Raw genomic sequence first — 21,825 nt, 5'->3', positions numbered from 1 at the left:
AGCTTGACTCTCCAATTGGGTTACCAATGAAGGATAGTACCTCATTTGCAGTAGGTGAGTCTGGGCATACCCATCCCACTTAGGGTGAAAAGTGCTAAGCAAACAAATGATGGACGGAATGCTGAATAAATCATACATCCACCCGCAGTCAAGAGATCTAGGTTAAATCCATTGTTCTTTTGCTCACCATGCCACCCCAGTTTAGACCCAGCCATATGCAAATCAGTCTTGACCCTGTGCCTCATGGGAACAGTCCAGACCGAACTGCCAAGCCAGGTCCTCCCTGGACCAGAAACAAGCATCCTGGGACCGGTTTCTGGGTATTACATACTTCAGGTTTGCCAGTCCTATCTTTTTGGTTCTGACTCTAAGCCGGTGCTAGCACAGGGCGCACCCCAAGATGTTGATGATGGTGAGGGGGGATGGCTGGCTCTACCTGATTAGACAGATGATGCCTTATACCGATTTACAAAATGCCAGCCCGGTTGACACCTCCCCTGATACAAAGCTTGACTCTCCACATGGGTTACCAATGAAGGATAGTGCCTCATTTTCAGTTGGTGAGTCAGAGAGCAGGTGAGGTGCTTGAGTTATGGCAGCCTTCGATTGAGTCTAAAACTAAGTTTATAACATAAATTCTGCAACCTGGGAAAGCAGCCTCTGAGGCCTTAATTCTATTCAATTATGCCCTCATAGATGCTCTGACGGATGCTTTGTTGAAATCATGTTCTTGCCACCTGTGAACAGGGAGGTAGCCTAACGTCATAGACCATCACCTGCTTCACAGGATTTTCTTCCTAAGCACCCTACTCCAAAGAACCTTATTGTACAGACTTTAACTAGTAAAGTGATTCCTAATTCCTTCACTTCCCTGGATAGAAAATCCTAAAGGACAGACCCCTTTGGCAAACACATGTTTTCTACAGATAATCTGGTCTGTAAACGCAGTCTGTCTGTTGAGCGATACACCTATGCCTTTTGGAACATGACCAGCGAGATCTTGCAGGCCGTTCTGGAAGATCTTAGCACCTCATTGGCCCAGCTGAAACATTATGGAAAAAACATGGCTAAATATGTTATCCGCACACGTTTGATTTCCCTGAATTACCTTGGCTGGAAGGTTGGTATAAGTGGCATTCTTCGTCGACATGCCAGGATGAGGTCCATGGGGTTCACCAGTGGAGTGCAGGCGTCGCTGAATGGCATGCCTTCTGATAGGTCCTGCTTCTTCCATGTGAAGGCGGTCTTTGCCTTGGATATCTGTAAAGTAGGCCTGGGCGGTAAATTCCGTTCCGGTTGAGGAATTTGGGTAATTTTGCGTTCCGCGGAGAACGCAGAATTGCCAAAAAGTCTGCGGTCCGCGGCTTTGCGGAATTTTTTGCTTGTTCGTGCTTTCAAAATGCATGTTCGTGAGATATTTCTCCCCAAGCACGCACACAGCGCTCGAGAACAGGAAAAAAGCATCGCGAACAGGCAGAAAAAGCAATTCCGCGTGTTCGCGGAGATTTTTTACCGTTTCGCGCAGCTTTGCGTAGCGCGACTACGCAAATTCCGCCCACCCCTAATTAGAGCTACAGCGCGTTCCTTTAGGCTGTTGGCCCATCCCAAACAATTCCTGCACCAGTTTCGGAAATTAAGGGGCTACTCTATGGGGCTGACATATCGACAGAGACAATCTTCCCAAAATCACAGTCTTTTTGGGTATACAGATGTGAATTAAGAAGACAACATGTGGGCCAGCTCCGGCACCAGTCTTCCAGTTCCTCCTCCTGTGCTACAAAAGTCAACAAACCATTTTAGTTTGCCCTCAACGGTGATGCCCACCTAGTGGGAGGCAGAATCCGGCACTTCTTTCCAGGTTGGCAATCCATCACATCCGACAGATGAGTCTTGCAAATTTTTTAAAAAGTGTACACCCTACCTTTTCTTCCCTCCCCACCCAATAACCCTTCCAGACCAGAACGGATTTCAGAAGTGCATCTGTCCATAATGCTATAGGAGGTACTCCCATTGCTCTGCAAAGGTGCCCCAGAGAAGGCACTGGACTCAGAGGAAGGCAGGGTTATTACACTAGCTATTTCCTTGTCTCAAAATAGGATGGGGCTACAAGCCTATCTTGAACATCCATCTATTCAATGCCTTCCTACTGAAAAGACAGGTGCGAGGAGCTCACTTGGGCCCAGATCCTATCTGCTCTGGACCCGGGGGGAATGTTGTCATTTTCATATACCTGTCCTGCAATCCCACAGGCATTACCTGCAGTTAAAGGTGGGCCAGGAGATTTTCATTTACTGTGCTCCTTTTCAGCCTAATCAGCGCCCCTCGGGTGTTCATGAGAGTGATGGCAGTTGTCACGTCCCTCTTCAGAGTTGGAAAGTTGCTGTAGTCTCATAACTCGGCAACTGACTGCTAAAGGCAGGTTTGTCACAGTCAGTCATGGACCACTAACAACGATGGTGGTCTTTTAACATTGTTGGGTTTCACAGTACATGAGCTAAAGTCCCACCTGATTCACTTCCAGAGACTTCCTTTCATTGGGGCAAGCATGGATACGGTGGAGTTCAGGGTGTTACCTCCATAGCAACTAGTCCAGGATCAAAGAAAGGCAATCCTGGGCAGAAGAGAACCTTCTGTTGCGCATTGGCAAAGAAACAGCCCCCGGAAGGTCTGAGAGCCCATTTCACCTGGTTTAAAGCTTCTACCACTGTATTGACATGAGGAATGCTGGTCCTTGATATTTGCCAGGTTGCGACGAGAGGGCATCAATGTATACATTCAATAAGCGCTGTTGCCCTGACTGCAGGTCAGGCCGAAAGGGCACTTCTCCCCTCAGTTCTGCAAGACGTTTTGGTCTGGTGGTGCTTATACATGGATCCACGCTGTCACTTCCGGGGCAGTATAGAGCCTATGAGGAGCTGCACGATGCCACCTGGTGGCATGCTGGAGCACTGCTACAAAAAATCTCTGCATCCAGTCTGGCACCTGATGGATATTCTAAGGTGAGCAATCTGCGGTTAGATAGAGTATCCACCAGAAAGATCATTGCAGAAGGTAAGTAACTTTTCTGAAAGCTGATCCACAGGTTCATTGGCAACTAGGTGTAAACTGTGTAGGATGCTATTTAGTAAATCTAGCTGGATTCCAGCCAGTATAAATAAATTATTTCACTGGGAAAATGCCCATATCCACTTGATCACAGTCCAGTTTACTCCCAACATCATATGTAATCAACTTTGTCAAAACACCAGATCTGAATGCAGGAAATCAGAGAGGGTGGGAACAATTATAACTTAAGTAACTATAATTGGTTAAATGTTTACAGATTATGGAGAGTGTGCTCACAAGTGTTTAAAAGCAATGCCACTCCTAAACTGAAATCAAACAACTACAGCCACTTGGTGGTTCCCCCTCCTCCCCCTAACCCCCTCTTCTGGGTAACATCTTAATCATTGTTTGTAACTTCAGGCCCAAACCTGGAGATGTACTCGTTGGGTCAATGCAAGGATTTTGCGTTTGAAAGGAAAATTGGCATGTGGCTTTCTCTCTTCTGAAAATGTAGCTAAATTAACCTCTTCCGGGGGCAGTCTGGTACTGAGAACAACCACAAAAAAGTAGCCGTGTGCAGCCATTGCTCTTAGCCACAAGAGGCTGCCAGCATACATATGTGATTTGAAGCATACCCTGGAATGAAACCAAATCCATTAGGGCAGTTATCAACATGTACTACTACTCAGTCAATGCATCAAAGCTTAGGTTTTTGGCTTTTGTCATTCGCTTGCCTTCTGGTCTCTAAACACTCGCTTGCCTTCTGGTCTCTAAACACAACTGTGGATTGCAGCTTCTGTCCTGATTTCCTGGACTCCCTTTCCAGATCAATTCTCTTCTGTGGCTTTTAGAAAGCCCCTGTCTTGTCTGTAGAAACCTGAACCCAAAGCAAGGATTTCAGATCCACACTGGCACTCACTCAGAGGGTAATCAGAACCCTTGCGCTATCCTGGGGACAAACTGCACAACCAGTAAAAACCGATAGCATAGGTTTTCATATTTAGTCTCACAGTTCAGAGTTTTGGGCCTCGCAGTGGAGGATAATTAGCTAATTGCATGTTTATCCCAAACAAGAGCCGACACACTCAAATATCTCACTGTTTGCTTGCACTATGCACTACACTGTTCTGACTAAAATATTGTGGACAGAAACACCCAAGCAGTGCAGTTAGCACTGCTGTTTGAACCCTAGGTATGAATCAACCAGACAGGGTCTGATCGATCTCCACTGGCTGTCCATTGCCTAAAGGATTGGATTTAAATCCTTGTGCACTGTGCACAGAACCTTTTGTGTGATTGGCCCTTCCATCCCTCACCAACTGGTCACCCCTTACTCCTGGAAAAGGCTTCTTAGTTCCACCAACTCATTTTTAGTTACCGTTCCCACAGTTGGAAGGGCTCAAAGTGGAGGACGGGCTTTTAGCATTAACCTGGCCAAGCTGTGGAATACTTTCCATCGCGCCATTCATTCCATGAATAGTGAGTTGAGCTTCCGAAAATCCCTTAAGACCTGCCTCTTTAGGAACTGATTCTCAGGTAACGCTTCTGTTCTTGGTGTAGTGGTTCTCTGTGTCCGCCAGCGCTGGGATGCCTTCGGGTCGCCATGCGCTTTATAAATCATTAGCATATCATAGCATCCTAATTAGGCATAAGTGGGATTTAGCAAGATTTGCAAGAGGGTTGGCATGAATGCCTAAAGGTTCATTCTGGAGTGAATGCACCAAATGTGTTTTAGTAAACTTTTGACCTCAACATCAACAATGTAGGAGGAAATCGCAACAGATGCCAACGAAGGCAGGCATAGATAAAAGCGAAAATTACAGACAACAATAAAAATCCGAACTCCTCACTTGCAGCACCTCCAGGCCACAGGCCTCACCCACACCATCTCCAACTTCAACAACTATGTAACTACCAATGCAGACTCCCTGGCCCGATCCAAACCAACTCCAAACACCGGGCCTCACCACATGCTACCTGGTACACCAAAGACCTCTGGTTAATGAAACACCACTGCAAGCACCTGGAACCACAATAGTGCCTTACCCATGAAGCCACAGACAGAACATCCTTCAAGTCAGCCTCAGGATCGATCATCAATGCCTCTAAACTGCGAAATTTGCAGCCCTTTCATCCCTCATACAGAACAGCGTGAACTCTGCCAAATAGATCTTTGCCATTGTCAAGGAATTCACTTGCCTGCACGCCAGTTACATCTCAGTCACTCCCTCCCGGGACCTATGAAACACACTCTCCTTCCACTTCTTGAAGAAATTCAAGACCGTCTAAAACAACTTTACCCCTTAACCTAATTCCACATCCTTCAACCTATTAACTCCACTACCAGCACCATGCCAGAGTCCCAGCTATCGTGATGGACATAAATCTCCACCTTCAGAAAAAGCCAACACCAAGATATCCATCAAATCTTGAGCTCCCTATCACCCTTGCTCGCACTACATCTTCGTAAAAGGATTGGATCCAATTTGCTTGGTGCTCGCCTTAAAACTCAACCTGTCCCATTAAAGACCTCCATTACTCTTGCTCTCTAGCTCCTCTGACACACAAAATGCCCCCTCCCCCCAAAACAAATGTGTGTGAACACTGTTCTGAACAGGCAGAACTCCCAGATGAATGCATGTGCAAATCTTGCCTGTCCCAACCCTACTTCCAATATCTCCTTAGTGATCATCTGTGTCCGATCCACCTTTCATCCCCATTCCCTTATCCATCCTTACAAAATCCTCTTCAACAACTCACTCCCCTTTACCTGCCTATCAGCCCCAAAATCATTTTCCATAAAATGCTATACCTGCCAGCTTTCATGCAATAATCACTGGTGGAGCACCCCTTCTCAATCATGCCCATGACAAATTGAAGTGTGCCATCGGTCCTAAGCTGTAGTCCATCCACAGTTCTCTCCCATTTTTGACTCCCTGATCTCACAAACGTCATTCATGCAGCCCGACATGACCGGTGGAGATTCTGCCAATGATTTTTCCATCTGCCTTTTGCCCTCAACAAAGACCTCATATTTTGGGCAGCACAACTGTTACTGCCTTTTCCACTTCTGGTGCCAAATCATGGAGCTTCTCCCACTGCAAACGAGTCAGAGCATTAGCCACTTGGTTCTCCAACCCCTGTATATGTCTAGCCCTGAACTGCATGTTCCATTGTGAACATATCAAGAGAAACTCTCAACAATCCCAGCACGTGCTGGCCCTTTGTGGTCTGTCTGTTCATAACATACACTGCTGTTTGAGTGTCAGCCCTGAAGGTCACTTTCCTATCATGTAGTTCTCCTCCTCACAGAATGTGTGCTACTATCACTGGGAAGAATTCTAGGAAGGCATTACTGCATTGCTTCTGTTGCCATGAATCTGGACACACATATGAACACAATCTCTCTTTCCAATACAGTCTAAGAAACTCCTGTCCCCGACATATCTGAAAATATCTCAAGCATCCAAGTCAGTGGATCGTCATGTTGCCATACTGTTACCCATTTGTTACTCGTCAAGTATTTCTGCCATGCCGTATCTGAAAGTCTCTCTGAATTCTGTCGCTCAGTCATATTTGGTAGTGGGGTTTCGACATACCCTTCATCGCAAAGGCACATGGTTTACTGATGGTCCCTCCTTCGGACCCAACCCTCCAAGCAAAGTTTAAGCACCCCGGTATTTATTGAATGGAGTGCATCTTGCACTCTTTTTGCCACAGCACCTGTGTCGGCACATTTTGAAATGCCTTCAATTTGTCCCTTGGCAAGAATGTTCTATTGCCACACAGTCAAGATCTATACCCAAGAATGTTAAGCATGTGTTGGGGCCGTCAGTCTTTTCCTCTTACCAGAGGAATGCCAATGTGTGTGTCACTGTTTTGAAGCTGGCACAATCCCCTGTATTCTCCTTCACCCCTAACATCAGAAAGTCATCAAGGTAGTGCAGCACTTGCGCTGACCTCAACACCACTCTTACTGCCCACTCCACAAAGTACTAAACGTTTAAAAAGCTGCACATGCTACTGCATAACCCATTGGCATTGCTCTGTCCATGTAAATGTGTTCCTGAAATACTAATCGCAGGAATTGAATGTCCTGCAGCTGGACCGGCAGCAACCTAAAAGCAGGTTTAATATCTGCCCTTGCCAGTTCTGCTCCAACCTCTCACTTCCGTACTATCCTTTTAGCCTCTTCAAGACTTGTGTATGCAACTGAACATTCCCATTATCTACGCCATTGTTAATCGATAGCCCTTGCATCCATGACAAGTGATGTATCAGTCTGTAGTCTCCCTTGCCCTTTTTAGGTACCAGACCTATGGGAGGGATTATCAGATTGTCCATTGGACAAATTTTAAAAGGACCTGTCAATCTACCCCTTCGAGAAACCTGGCACAGTTTGTTTATCTTCTCTCCCTTAGATTACATGATTAACCCCTTGCATGCTCATGACGGAACCACTCCGTCATGAGCCACGGGCGCCGTGTGCTCATGACGGAGTGGTTCCGTCATGCTGCTGCCGTTGGCGGCCGCTCCGCCCACGCGGCGCTGTTTCCCCGCCTGTGCGGGCGATCAACGCAAGTGGCCGGAGTCGTGACGGAACCACTCCGTCATGAGCACAGCTCGCCCGTGACTCATGACGGCGTGGTTCCGTCATGAGCATAGCAGCACCGCGCTCACCCCAAACCCCCCCAGCGCCGCGGCGCAATTCGCGCCGCAGCGAAGGGGTTAAGAGCAAGGTTCGCAATCAGACCTGCCGATGACCCCTAATACACTTTTACACCCTGAAGGGCCTACCACTGTGGGAGACTCACTCATACACCTGTAGAGGAACAGCCCCTCTTCTGAAGGAAAACACACTCACTTTTCCTTCACCAGTCTACTCTTTTTTGTTCACTCCATGGGGATTGGGAAGGATAACCTGGCATGCCTTTCACCTCTCACAGGTGACCTGAATGTAATTTATCTATTTCTTCCTTGGTTAACCTTTTACTCCCCATATCCCATCCTAAGCCACTTCTTGCTCTCAAAGATCTATTAGGGTTATGTGTGTTTCACTTACCAATGCAGCCAAGTCGAGGTCTTGAGCAGAGGTGAGAATTTTAGGGGAATATTGCTCTGTTTGGCGCACCTTCCATGTCTGCTGGGATCACCAAGGATTGTATGCTGTAGATTCTCTGATCCGATGATAAGTGTCTTTGGCATACCCACCTTCCTACACAAAACCTCTCAGCACTCGAACTGTAAATAAAATTCATAAGCAGGATCATTAGTTGAAAGCAAAGTTTTTTCCAGCTGAATTACATGGGAGCTGCTGGATGTCCAGCAAATGGCTGACCAAATATTCGAAGCACAGGTAGTTATACCCTCGATCAGCAATAAAAAATGTACTCAATAGTTCAGTTCTTAGGCAGGATAGACAGGTGCATTTATTATATGTGTAACAGCTACTTCCTGGTACACTGATATAACATATGTTAAACAGTTCATTATTTCGGCCGCAGATGCAGCCTTGAAAAGCACTTGCAAATGTCACAACAACATCATAGCTCACTCCCCAGTCTTCCCATGCCATGTTGAGCCGAGCTATGCAAAATGACCTTAATTATTCGTCACTGAAGCTCAAGCATGTATTAGTGCTGTATGAGTGTGTTCACATGGCACATGCAAGATGGAGTCGGTTTAATTTTTGAGTTTGTAGCCTAGATACCCATACAGTATCCTGAAACTTTCCTTAAAACCCGCCTCCAAATATATCGCTGCTAAATGGTGGGGATACAACTGCAGCCAGCGTTGGAAGAATTCTACTCTGACTGGAATAGATGCCTTTTCCAAGCATCCCAGGGCTTCCCCCTGCCTCTGCCCCTTTGCTGGCCTCAAATCCGGGCCCTCGCTGCAATGGACTAATGAGTGTCTTGCACAGGTATCAGTAGTAAGCTACATTATTGTAGTTCCAACAGGTGCCCATGGCACCCATTCATCCTGTCTACTCAATCCCCCCCTGGGGCGAGAAGCTCTGTAAACTGTTGAACTGGCAGCAGGAACCCACTTTCTGTATGCAGTTGTCAAAGGTCTAGTCAGTTTCATAAATTACAGCCATAACTCATTGTCTAAATCCCTGCATGCCTTGGAATGGTTGACTACACCGAGACCTAAACTCTTGTATCTCAGCCATGCTATTCCCCAAAGCTGAGGCTGGTCGACCTTACTACAACCATGCATTCCCACAACCCTACGCTGGTTCAAGGTTCCTCAGATCCATTTACCTCTCCATTGTTGATCCATCCTCATCCCCCAACGCCCTCTCTATACTACCCATTTCTTGCCATGCCACGCATCCTGCACCCTTCCATTGCCCACTGTTTCCTCCAAATCCCTTGCTCCTCCTACTACAAGGCTTATGTACCAATATCACCTTTCACTGTATTGCTTTTCTACACCCATGCCTCCAGAAAGCTCCTCATTGCTCTTGCCAAGTGTCACCAAGTCCTGCACTCTTTTCTGCACTGATGGTGATCTTCTTGAGGCGGGGGCACACATTCCACCTCTGCTCTCTCTCATGGTTGCCAACCAGCTGCACCCTACTGGCTATCTTCACTTCTCGCGTGGCAAGTGCTCACCTTGGAACCTCCTTCTCTTTGCAGCAGGATCCTTGACCGCCACGACGCCTCAGGGCAGCAGTGCGCTTTACAAGACACATACATTTACATTTACATTTACATTGTCTGGTGGCTCTCTCCGGCTCAGACCCCTGCCACCACTGCTTCCGCTCTGCTCCTCTCCGTGGTACCTGACAGCCTAAAACATCCTGTAGTGGTCCATTGGATAGGTAGGTCCTCTATTGTGCACACTGGGTTGTCCCAAGCCATCCCTGGGTATGCCTTAAACGGCTCGAGGGTCCTCTCTTGCTCCCCAGCTGGTCATGCCTGCCTACCACCTCTGCTCCTGCGACCCAGCCACCAACATGGCTCTCACACCATGCCCCTCATCTCTAGCTAGCTCCAATGCCTGGTTCCCGCCCCCCACCCTTCCTGAAAGGGTAGCACCCTCTGTAATTTGCGTTGTGTAGATCTGCTATTTAGAACTTCCTCTGGAACCAGATCTCCTAGGTGGCTCCACCCTACCCCTACCCAAAAAAAATGCGGGGGCCGTACGCTCTCCACCTGTGACCTCCTTGCTAGATGTTGCTCCCTGTAGTAATGGGAGAGTTAATGCATCTAACATTAATACAGCCACGCTTCATCCTCTACTAACACAGGACTCGCAGGCAGTCAACGCTGCACAAACTTTAGCCGAGTCAGTTCTTCATGACCTCCCTGTGGACCCCGCTGCTCATCCACCTGTGCCGCAGGCATTCTCTCTCCCGCACAAAATGTCTCAACGGACACTTGGATTTCAGCCTCTGATGCGTTCATCAACTGCGTTTCTTCTAGAGCACTGTTACTCATAGTACGGCCCGCGGGCCGCCAGCCGCCCGGCAAGCCTTCCTTGGCGGCCCGCGGACCTTGCAGACATCCTACCTGTGTTTTAAAAAAATTTTTAAATAGTGTTAGCAAACACTGCGGGTTGCAGCAGCCGGGACTCTGAGACTCTGCTCTGTGGGGGCGGGGGAATTCCAGTGATTGTCAAAGGGGAGATGCAGGGGCGCTAAGAGGTGAAATACAACAAAACTTTATTAACATGTAAATGGTTGTTTAAAGACCTGTGAAGTACTCGGGTGCGGCTGTGTGTGCACGCCCTGGGAAGCTGTCTCAGCCTGGGCTGAGGGCTGACACACACACAGGGTGAGATGACAGAGGGTGACAGAGGGAGGGAGAGGGAGACAGAGAGGTGCAGTCTGGGGGAGACAGAGGGAGGGAGGCAGAGGGAGAGGGAGGGAGGCAGAGGGAGGGAGAGGAAGGGAGACAGAGAGAGACAGAGAGAGGGCGGCAGAGAGGGAGGCAGAGAGGGAGGGAGAGGGAGGGAGAGGGAGACAGAGAGGGAGACGGAGGGTGACAGAGGGAGGGAGGGAGACAGAGGGAGAGAGACAGGGAGAGAGACAGAGGGAGAGAGAGGGAGACAGAGGGAGGGAGAGAGACAGGGAGAGAGACAGGGAGGGAGGTAGAGGGAGGGAGATGGAGGGAGGGAGACGGAGGGAGGGAGGGAGACAGAGGGAGACAGACGGAGGCGCAGAGATGGAGGGAGAGGGCGACAGAGACGGAGGGAGAGGGAGACAGAGGGAGGGAGGAAGACAGAAGGAGGGAGGGAGACAGAGGGAGGGAGACGGAGGGAGGGAGAGGGAGGGAGGTAGACGGAGGGAGGGAGATGGAGGGAGGGAGAGGGAGGGAGGGAGACGGAGGGAGGGAGAGGGAGACGGAGACGGAGGAAGAGGGAGGGAGAGGGAGACAGAGGGAGAGAGATAGAGGGAGATGGAGGGAGACAGGGAGGGAGACAGAGGGATACAGAGGGAGGGATGCCGAGAGGGAGGCAGAGAGGGAGGGAGACAGAGGGAGAGGGAGGGAGACAGAGAGAGACATAGAGAGAGAGACAGAGAGAGGCAGAGAGGGAAGCAGAGAGGGAGGGAGAGAGGGAGGGAGATGGAGGGAGGGAGACGGAGGGAAGGAGAGGGAGGGAGAGGGAGACAGGGAGGGAGACAGAGGGTGAGAGACAGAGGGAGAGGGAGGGAGACAGAGAGAGACAGAGGGAGGGAGGGAGACAGAGGAAGGGAGGGAGACAGAGGGAGGGAGGGAGACAGAGGGAGGGAGACGGAGGGAGGGAGACGGAGGGAGGGAGATGGGAGAGGGAGACGGGAGAGGGAGACAGGGAGGGAGACAGAGGGAGAGAGACAGAGGGAAAGGGAGGGAAAGGGAGGGAGACAGAGGGAGGGAGAGAGACAGGGAGGGAGGCAGAGGGAGAGAGACAGAGGGAGAGGGAGGGAGACAGAGGGAGGGTGGGAGACAGAGGGTGACAGAGGAAGGGAGACAGAGGGTGACGGAGGGAGGGAGACAGAGGGAGGGAGAGGGAGACAGGGAGGGAGGGAGAAGGAGGGAGAGAGGGAGGGAGAAGGATGGAGAGAGGGAGGCAGAGAGGGAGGGAGACAGAGGGAGGGAGAGGGAGGAAGGGAGAGACAGGGAGGGAGAGGAAGACTGGGAGGGAGACAGAGAGGGAGACAGAGGGAGGCAGAGAGGGAGGCAGAGAGGGAGGGAGACAGAGGGAGGGAGAGGGAGACTGGGAAGGAGACAGAGGGAGGGAGAGGGGGAGAGGGAGACTGGGAGGGAGACAGATGGAGGGAGACAGGGAGGGAGACAGAGGAAGGGAGACAGAGGGAGGGAGACAGAGGGAGGGAGGGAGAGGGAGACAGGGAGGGAGACAGAGGGAGGGCGACAGAGGGAGGGCGACAGAGGGGGAGACAGAGAGGGAGACAGAGGGAGGAGGGTGACAGAGGGAGGAGGGCGACGGAGAGAGGGAGACGGGAAGAGAGACAGGGGAGAGACAGGGGGAGAGAGACAGGGAAGGAGGGGGAGGGAGGGAGATGGAGGGAGGGGGAGAGAGGGAGCGAGAGGGAGGGAGGGGAAAGGAGGGGGAGAGAGAGAGAGGAATGGGGAGAGGGAGAGAGAGAGAGATGTGTGTATGCTGGGTCTGGTGGCTCAGTGGACGAAGGCGTCTGCTGCAGGGACCTGTGTTCAACCTCAGGGTCACAATTATTTTTTGCTTTAGCCCCGCCCCTCCCCCTCTGACCCCGCCCCCACCGGTGCGGCCCTCGGCCACAAACCACACTGTAAATTTGGCCCCCGAGAGAAAGTTTGTGAGTACCCATGTTCTAGAGGAACTGCTGCGGCGTGAACCAGGACGCTATGACATCACTGGCGTGTCGTCACGCCCTCCTTCCAGTTCTTCCTGTGCGCAGGGGGCAGTAACTTTCCCTCTGCCCTGGGCTCCCCTGCGCGAGATTCTCCACGATTCGGTAAATATAGCTGGATGTATCATAGCAATTGACACTAGCTCTGCGGCACACATTGTAATAAATGTACTGGCAGGAAGAAGCGGCCCAAGGCAGCAACGCTGGCCCTGGGTCCACTGAGCAGCAGGAGGGAATCAAGAGGAGTGACCTGCAGGGAAGAGTAACAAACAGGAGACGGCTACAGCGGGGGAGGGAATATGGAGCAAGTTGTGGGCAGGAGCCAAGAAGCACTTTGGCATGTTTAATAGCACACTGAATACAAACAATTTATTTAAGCCTGTGATCGCATCTTGTGGTTCTGGCTTCGCTGGTGTGACTCATGAGGTCATTACATTCTCTCTGGGCAGTGACAGCCCCCCCCCCCCCCCTCCTTGGTGCGCATATTTCAAAGTATGTGACAGCTGAAGCGCGTGCAGGACTTTGCAAACATTTGAAACTTGTCTCCAGAAAGGACGAACACATTGCTTTTGGGGGAAAAGTGGCCTTTTAGTCAAATATCCGTTAATAAAGCCAATTAGTCTGGCTTCTTACAGTGAAGTCCGATTATGGCTCTCATTTAGAGATTGCGGGGAGTTGCGGAAAATTGTGTGACGTGCCGCGCGTTTAACATAATTGTTTTTTGTGTCTAGATCAGAGTGGGGTTACTGCATCGAAAATGCAATTTCTCTTCATAGGAAATGTATACAAATGAGCACCAGGTAAACTGGGGCTGCTGTTGCACATTGATTTGTAGACAGTCAGGTGGTCTTCTCCAGTTCATTCCAAAGGTGCTCGGATGTCATGGCGGCGGCAGTGCAGTTGCCAGTATAGTCATATAACTGCAAGCGAGGACCCTTATTTGAAATGCGAATCTGTGTAGTGTTTGTGGATTTGTAAGATTTCACGTGTGAAGAAAACATTGGCACTGGTTGGTTGTCTGAGAAGAGAGGTGGAGGCTGGAGTTGGCATTGTGTCTGAGCTGCCTTGTTACACAGGCATCAGCGCACATTCATCCTGCCTGTATGGGATGGTGAGAAGCTGCCAGCGTTTCTCATCTTGCCTGTCATACTTCATTGGCTGCCAGAGCTACTCAAATCTTGATGACGCCCCTCTATAAATTCTTAGCTGAACTACCAAACTTTTAATAGGGTGGCACTACTCATTTTCAGCCTGGCTGCCATATTTTAACGGGACTGTGTTAGTACATTTCAGCATGGCTGTCATACTTTTAGCTGGACAGTACCTACGCTTCTGAGGTATGCCGCTAAACTTCTGTGATAAATACAGTCTTTCTCCACTGGGTTGTTGTACATTAAATACTGTGCCATTACTCCTATGCAGGGCGCTGTGCTTTAGGTAGGCCAGTACCACCGCCTTTACTGTGGACCGATCTGCTTTGGATTGTGCCAGCACTCCACAGGTTTAGTTTAGGAGGCACTAATGCCTTTATGATGTGGCTGCTAATGTTCTGATAGCATAGCACTGGCAGTCATGGGAAGCCTCGGCACTCAGTACAAGCAGAGAGTGGACCTGGAGTCTGAACTAACATCTTAGAGTTCTGAGCAGGTATGATGCGCACTGCTGGGCAGTGTGGTCTGTTTTCAATGCTGCGGAGTATGAAGGATGCTCGACCATTCATCTTGCCCATCTGACCCCGTTCATGACTTGTCGGGAGCTGGCATGTAACCATAACTGCTTCAGCCTGTGCCACTTTTCAGTGGCAAGGCCGCCCCATGAACTCTCCGAGTATCAGGAAAGGGCAGTCTTTCCAGACTCCGCAGACCTGAAGCAGTCATCCACAATTCAGGTACGCCATGTATGTTGCTGGACTTCACTCTTGCAGCTGCTGAGAGTCCAGCGTCCACCCATCTCTGTTGCACTTGTTTCTTCCGAGGCCATCTGAATGAATGACTTTCTCCCATTTGCCTAACTGCTGCTCACTCACTTAACCTTTTGAGCAGATTCAGCTCGCCCTTTTATAATCAGAGTGGCACTCCAGTGCATTTTTATTTTCCTTCAAATCAAGGAGAATTACAAAAGCAGCCCTTGTGTTTCTCCACAAGTTGGTCTCCTTTTCATCAGCTAAGATTACGTTTGGATCCCTTTTGCATTCTTGGAGCCTCTGTTCATCGAACAAGGCACTCAGAGAGACGCAAAGGGCAACGGGTTCGGATATCACTGGCTGTGCTTTACAGCTGAAAACGTGGAATATTTTAATCATGGTGTGTTATCATGTGTAGAGCTGTTTCCATGGTTTGCCTGCCCCTGCTTTTTCACAAAAGTCTGTGGTTTCTGGGAGAGTATAGTATATACGTTCTAAACATTCCGGGATGTTGCTTATGCCTACAATGCATACATGAAGGATTGATAATGAATAATCATGTTATCCTGAGGCGTTCTTGAGACCTGATATCCAGCCACATGGCTTACAGCGAAGTGGTTTGTAGAAGTTTTGAACCAGGAGAAGGCACTAGAGGACATAATGCATTTATGATTTCACACGTGCAAAGGCAGGATCGAGTTTCCATTGGTTGACATCTCTTCTAATACACAGGAATGATATTGTCGCTGAGCCTGCCACTTTCATGGCAGAAGGCTTCCCAAGCGACCTGATGTCAGTTATTAGTTACCTTAGAGGGTCCTGTGTCTTTACAATTATTTTCTTCGGAACGCCGCATTCTTGCACATTTCGGTTGACCCCAGTAGTGTTTTGCTTAAAACGGAGTGACTTTCCGCATGCCATTACCTGCATTGTAAACATCTTCATGCACTTCACAAAGACTGTCTAGGGAATAATTCCATGCGTTTCTGTTTGAAGGGGTTTAGACAGGCTTTACAAATATTTGCCTGACACCTGAATACTTCTTTACATGCTCCGTAAACTATATCTACGTGTACCCCTCAGTTATTTTCGCCGCTTTTCTCCCTCTGTTCTTGCAAAGTGCATCCGGATAGATCTTAGTTTTTATTTGTGAACTGAGTAATTCCACAAATTTTTCATACAGTACATAGGGGCGAACCATACTATTATTTTCTTGGGATATGTGCAACTTACTTTTTGCATTCCACATCTGGATGAACAATATATAAGTTCATAGAACCCCCCGCACAGTAACTGCAATGGGGAGCTTCTGTATTTCGTCTCAGTCCACTAAATAACGAGTCATTGAGACTCATAAGTTCACAGCAACCAATGTTTTCACCCTCATGTGCACCCCTTAGACTTTGACAGCTCATAATATTTTCTTAGAACCACCTTTGCAAAGTGGGTCAACGGACAATGGCCTAGCAGTTTTCCAAATTGCGAGGGACCTAAGTACACTCTGGAATCACATACATTCTTTTCTTATATGACACAAAATTAGAAGACTGCTTAAAAAAGTAATGGACTAATGAGTTGAAACACACTGCCCACAGTGGATTGTGACATGTTGGTCTTTGTGGAATAAAAATCTAAATCTTTTGCACCGCACATCAACAAGATGCCATCCCTGACTAGATGACACTGGTATCGAGCTCATTGGTTTCATTTAGTTTTGATAATAAATAATTATGTAATCCTTCTTGTACTGTTTGCATATCTTAAAGGGAGAAAACATCCCAAACACCCTATACAACCCAGATCAGTCCATACATAGCTATCACAAGGCTGACAAACATGCAAACTACTAAGAAACAACACACACACATTTCCAACAGAACCCTTTGGACAGAATATTGTTGATATACCGAGTGTAGCCCAGGTTTGTCAAACAGACAGTTCTTGTGTGGCTCAATCCAACACTAACAACCCACATACAAACCACTAACAGAGCACGTTAGACAAAGCATGTCATCCACATCCAACACAACATAAATATGCCGTGCAGTCGGCTATCACAATCCCCACACTTCTTGCTGTGATACACTGCACAGTAATTCATTAGACAGAATTGCTACCATACATTCAATACGACACAGATGCGCATCGTAGTTTGCCATCACTGAAACGCCACACATATTTCAATCTGCCAGGCAGTGGCCATTTATTTTGACCTGAAACTACAATAGCCTTTGGCAAAGTCTCCGGCCTTAGCCCATACACCACAAAATCCCATCTCTATAGCTGAATGAGTAACATATAGCCATGTGACCAAAAATAGAACCAGGCACTTTATCCCTAATACATGACCTCAAACTGAATCCGATTTGGAGCCGCGTTAGTAACGTTAAAACCATTTAAAAGACAGTGCATACCTGAAAGTACTTCAAGGCCATAGCGATAGCAGAATATTCACAATACAAATGGCCAATTACATTACAAAACATAAGATGTCATTTGGCAGATATATTCGGTATGACGCATTTCTGAAGCCATTGCTGTCCGTGCAGTACCTGGGAATGTGTATAGTTGTTACACGTGTATGGCAATTACATGTAAATTTGTTCTTCAGTTTTTAGTGCAATTAATCAGTATTTTGTTTCACCCTTTGGGCTTGTGTGATGGTCATGGCTGAATCTTTTGGTTAGATTTTATACCTACAATACCCACTCGGGTTACCCTATGTACTGCGCTCTGTTGCTAGCCAGTAGGTTTGCGCTTTGGAAGTACCATAACATAGATGCATACTTACATGCAAACACAAATATTTTCTGGATTACTTAGCCTTAGTATGTTTGCAGGAATCGTCAGCTGGAAGACATATCTGTTGTGGCAGCACAGTTCCATGAAACCTTGGAACCGCTGGTGGACTGGCTCTCTACCACAGAAAAAAGGCTCGCCAACTCAGAGCCTATTGGAACCCAGGCCTCCAAGCTGAAGCAGCAGATCTCTCAGCAGAAAGTAAGGAAGAACAGCACTTTCAACCAACACGTCTGTTCATGTTATTTAATCATATTTATGTCTTGGAATACGTTACAATTCAGAATGTTTTAACAAGGATTAACGTTGTAAAATGTGTCTCAAGGATGAATGGTGCGGCCTACCCACAACATAAATGTTTTTGCTTATAGCTTGCTTCCTTATTTGCTTTTCACTGGCTAAGTATATACTGTGTAAAACTGTTTACAATGCAGTTCTTATAACTGCATTTTAGTCTGTTTTTGCCACAATACAACGTTACAAAAAAGCACCTTTATAATTTGCGCAAAAAATAATTATTTAAAAGTTGAAATTTTAAGCAGGAGTTCAAATGTTTTATGTGAGATTCGTAAATCATCATACTGTGGCATAGAACTTGTAATCTTCATGATGAAGTGTAACATATTTTATTGATTTAACAAAGAAAATTATTACATTTGCAATTCCATCTTTTACGATTTAATATAGAAAAAAATCATAGCTTCGATGTCTGACTTGTTTGCTGTAAAGTCCATAAAAGTGTTGCACTTATGCTTCACAATTACAATTCGTACGGCGACGTACGCCTGTTTTACCAATTAGACTTTAAAACAGTCGGCTATAGCTTATAAAAGCAGCTTCAGTGTTGTTTTGCTGTGCAAAATATGTTATTGATTCTTCTTGCTCACCTTTGTAAAGTGGCACAAAAGGGGTCAGAGGACCATTTACTGCTGTGCTAAAACTTGAGCGCAACATGTAATTCTTTATAGGTGTGATGCAGGTATGCACGCTCGAGACTGTCATGCACACATTGGCCATTACTAACCCTGGGCATAGTTCGCGAAGTAGCACTACGCGAAGCTACGCAAAGTGCACTTCGCACTACGCGAGCTACACGTAGCACTTCGCGAACTGCATAGTACCCTGTTCGCACTGTGCAAGATGCCGTTTTCAATGATTGCACAGTGCGGACAAGCATCCGGCACTGTGCAATCATTGAAAACGACATCTTGCACAGTGCGAGCTGTAGTTTTCTGCTGCTCGAGTAGATTTTTTCTCGAGCGGCAGATTTCTCAACGCGGACTGGTAGTTTCTCATTGCGAGCGGTCGCGAGCATACACGACCACTCGCAATGAGAAACCTGACCTGCTCGCGTTGACAATCTCGCCGGGATGTTTATTTTCCACGCTCGCGATCGGCAACTTGATGTTGCTGATCGCGAACAAGGAAAAAGTCTCGCCGGGATGTCATTTTGCTTGCTTGCGGTCGCCGACTTGATGTTGAGGACCGCGAGCAAGCAAAAAATGACCGCTGCACTACGCAATACTACGCTACGCATGTTTGCACTGTGCTACGTGCAATTCGCGTAGTGCGAAGTAGCGCAAACTTCGCAAACTACGCGAGCGTATCGTAGCGCTTTGCCCAGGCTTAGCCATTACCATGAAAATGTCTCAGATTCGCTTCAAAACAGTTGATGGTTGAGTTTAGAGATTAATTATATTTTTTCTATTATTATTATTATTATTATTATTATTATCTTTTTATTTAACCTTTGTCCATTCATTTAAGTTTTGTTTGTCCATCTTTTTTTTTCCTTCCATTTCTGATTGTTTTTAAATCCTTGCCCAGGCTTTAGAAGATGACATCATGACTCGCAATAAAATCTTGAATCAATTTATTAGTGTGGGCCAGTCGCTAAAGACTATGAGTTCCAGGGAAGATAAGGACATGGTTCAGGACATATTAGATTCCTGCCAAGCCCGCTACATTGATGTTCAAGAGAAAAGTAGCAGGAGGTGTGACCTGCTGCAGCAGGCACATTGCAATGCCCAGATATTTGGGGATGATGAAGTTGAACTGATGAACTGGCTCAACGAAGCACATGACAAACTGAGCAAGCTGTCTGTCCAAGATTACAGCACCGATGTGCTTGCGAAACAACATGCCGAACTGCTGGTATTTTTTTATTTTTTGTTGTTTCATTTATTCACTCTTAACTCGTGCTCACTTCGTTTTTCCACTAATCAATTTCATATATTGCTTGATTTAAAAAATAAAAAACGCATGCTTCAAATTTACCTCTTATCTTTAAAGAATTACACAGGGATTATTTATTAATTTGCTGTCTCTTTCTAGCTTCTCCAGGAAGATATTGCACTCCGAAAACAAAATGTAGATCAAGCCATACAGAATGGTTTAGAACTTCTCAAACAAACAACCGGTAAGAGTTTTTTAAATCAAATGATTAGTATTATTTTAAAACAGTAAAACAGTACCATACTATTTTAAAGTACAGGGGGTTGGTTCAGTAAATAGTCCCATATCTGCCACAATGCACTTGTCCTATATTCATAAAGACAGCATGCACACTATGTGGCTAGTAGACGGACGGGAGAGCTATGCATAGCAACCTTGTCCATCCAGCGCATTATATATTTTATAGAAAATAAATGGGTTTCCTTTCTTCTGGCTAATCTGCTCTGTCTGGGGAAAGCAAATAAGCACTGGCCTCTGTATTAATTTTTCCTCATATTAAGGGGGGGGGTGGTAAATATTAACAAATTGCAGCAGTGCTTTTGTATTTCATAAGTGTTGTGCTGCGTGCCATTCAAGGGTCAGGTTAGACTTGCTGTACTTTGCTGATATCTGCAAAACGTTTCCGAGTGAATCATCTGGGTTAGACAATAAGAGTAGGACACCTTCGGTATAAGATTATGCGTTATATTCTTGATAATCGTATTTATTACCATCAACTTGACTATCATTTATTAAGGAAGCCAGAAATGGTTCACAGAGCAGGTTAAAGAGTAGTTAAAGTTTTTGGATGAATTGACAAAGAGGTATTGCAGTTGAGTGCACTCATATGTGTTTTAAAAATTAAATTTGATGTTCACTTGAAATGGCTCTCCTGGATTATGATGAAAACCTTATTTGTACTTTTGAACTCGTAAATAATCCTATCATTGACTATCAAAGGATGAAATTGATCCAATAGCTTTTTGAAAATATGCGTGGTGGTAGAAACTGCACTGAAAATGTACACTTTCTAATCCAAAGGTACATATACTAGGCACTCAGATATCACTGAAGTGGAAGATTGAGAGCTCTAGTAATGAGAATCGATGGGATTTGAAGGTGGGAGGTCATATAAAGGAATACTATTTTCATGTTTACTAAGAAAAGTGTAGCTCTTGAGTTTAGTATTTTAATGTAAGCAGAGTAAGCCATGCAGTTGACGGCAAAACTCAATACTTAATGCAGTTAACACAACAATATGTATTTGAAGTATATGTGTTGTGGTTGATAATGTATCAAATTAAACATGTGGTATTGTTTATTGTTTTTAATAATTGTGATATTGTTGCCAACATATACATTTGCGGTTTTAGGTGATGAGGTAGTTGTAATTCAGGAAAAACTGGATGGCATTAAAGCAAGATATTCAGAAATAACAAAACTGAGTTATGATGTGTCAAAAAATTTGGAGCAAGCTTTACAACTAGCAGGTCAGCTCCAAGCAACTCACGAGGAACTTTGCTGGTGGCTCGATGAAGTGGAGATTGAGTTGCTATCCTATGAAGCGCAGGCTCCCAAAGCAGAAGAACTCGGACAAGTGCAACAAAGACAAAAAGTATGTTTATTTTTTTACCATTTTATTTACATTCCCTTTGATTTATTGTTCTGCATTGGAGAATGTTGCCAGAAACATATTGGCTGGTTGACTAGGCTGATTCAATATACACAGTGCAAATCTAAATCTTTGCAACAAAAGTAGTGTGTTGGTAGCAGATCCATTTTAAAAGTTGTTGGTTCCCAGGCGACTCATGCACAGTCACAATATGTGTTCAGAGTAATGTGGTGAACTATAAGATGGAGGATGGAGTGTATCATTAGCATGGCAGACACAGTTGGTTCCTGTTGCTCCAGTTTAACCATATTAAGGCCATCCAGAGGAAATTCTGCATGCTATTGAAAGCATAACACATTTTGTTATTTGTGTTGATATAGTGCTAAGTCGTGAAATATGATTGTGCATTGTTTC

The 21,825-nt window shown here is 46.6% G+C and overlaps 1 protein-coding gene across 15 annotated transcripts in view; it reads left to right on the top strand.

Moving 5' to 3' along the window:
- Positions 1-21,825, top strand: part of DST (dystonin) — a 1,436,897-nt gene that overhangs the window by 1,213,376 nt on the left and 201,696 nt on the right. For 13 of the 15 annotated variants that reach the window (XM_085610880.1, XM_085610881.1, XM_085610884.1 and 10 more), the window contains 4 exons: positions 17,627-17,786; positions 19,413-19,739; positions 19,920-20,004; positions 21,173-21,414. In XM_085610880.1, coding sequence (XP_085467006.1) covers positions 17,627-17,786; positions 19,413-19,739; positions 19,920-20,004; positions 21,173-21,414 — 814 coding nt within the window. The remainder of the gene's footprint in view (positions 1-17,626; positions 17,787-19,412; positions 19,740-19,919; positions 20,005-21,172; positions 21,415-21,825) is intronic. The other 2 variants (XM_085610882.1, XM_085610879.1) reach the window with 1 other exon arrangement.

This window comes from Triturus cristatus, chromosome 6 (genome assembly GCF_964204655.1).
Source record: "Triturus cristatus chromosome 6, aTriCri1.1, whole genome shotgun sequence".
In the NCBI taxonomy this organism is placed as follows: Eukaryota; Metazoa; Chordata; class Amphibia; order Caudata; family Salamandridae; genus Triturus; species Triturus cristatus.
The sequence above is the reverse complement of the archived record's forward strand: the minus strand, read 5'-3'. Positions and strand labels throughout refer to the sequence as shown.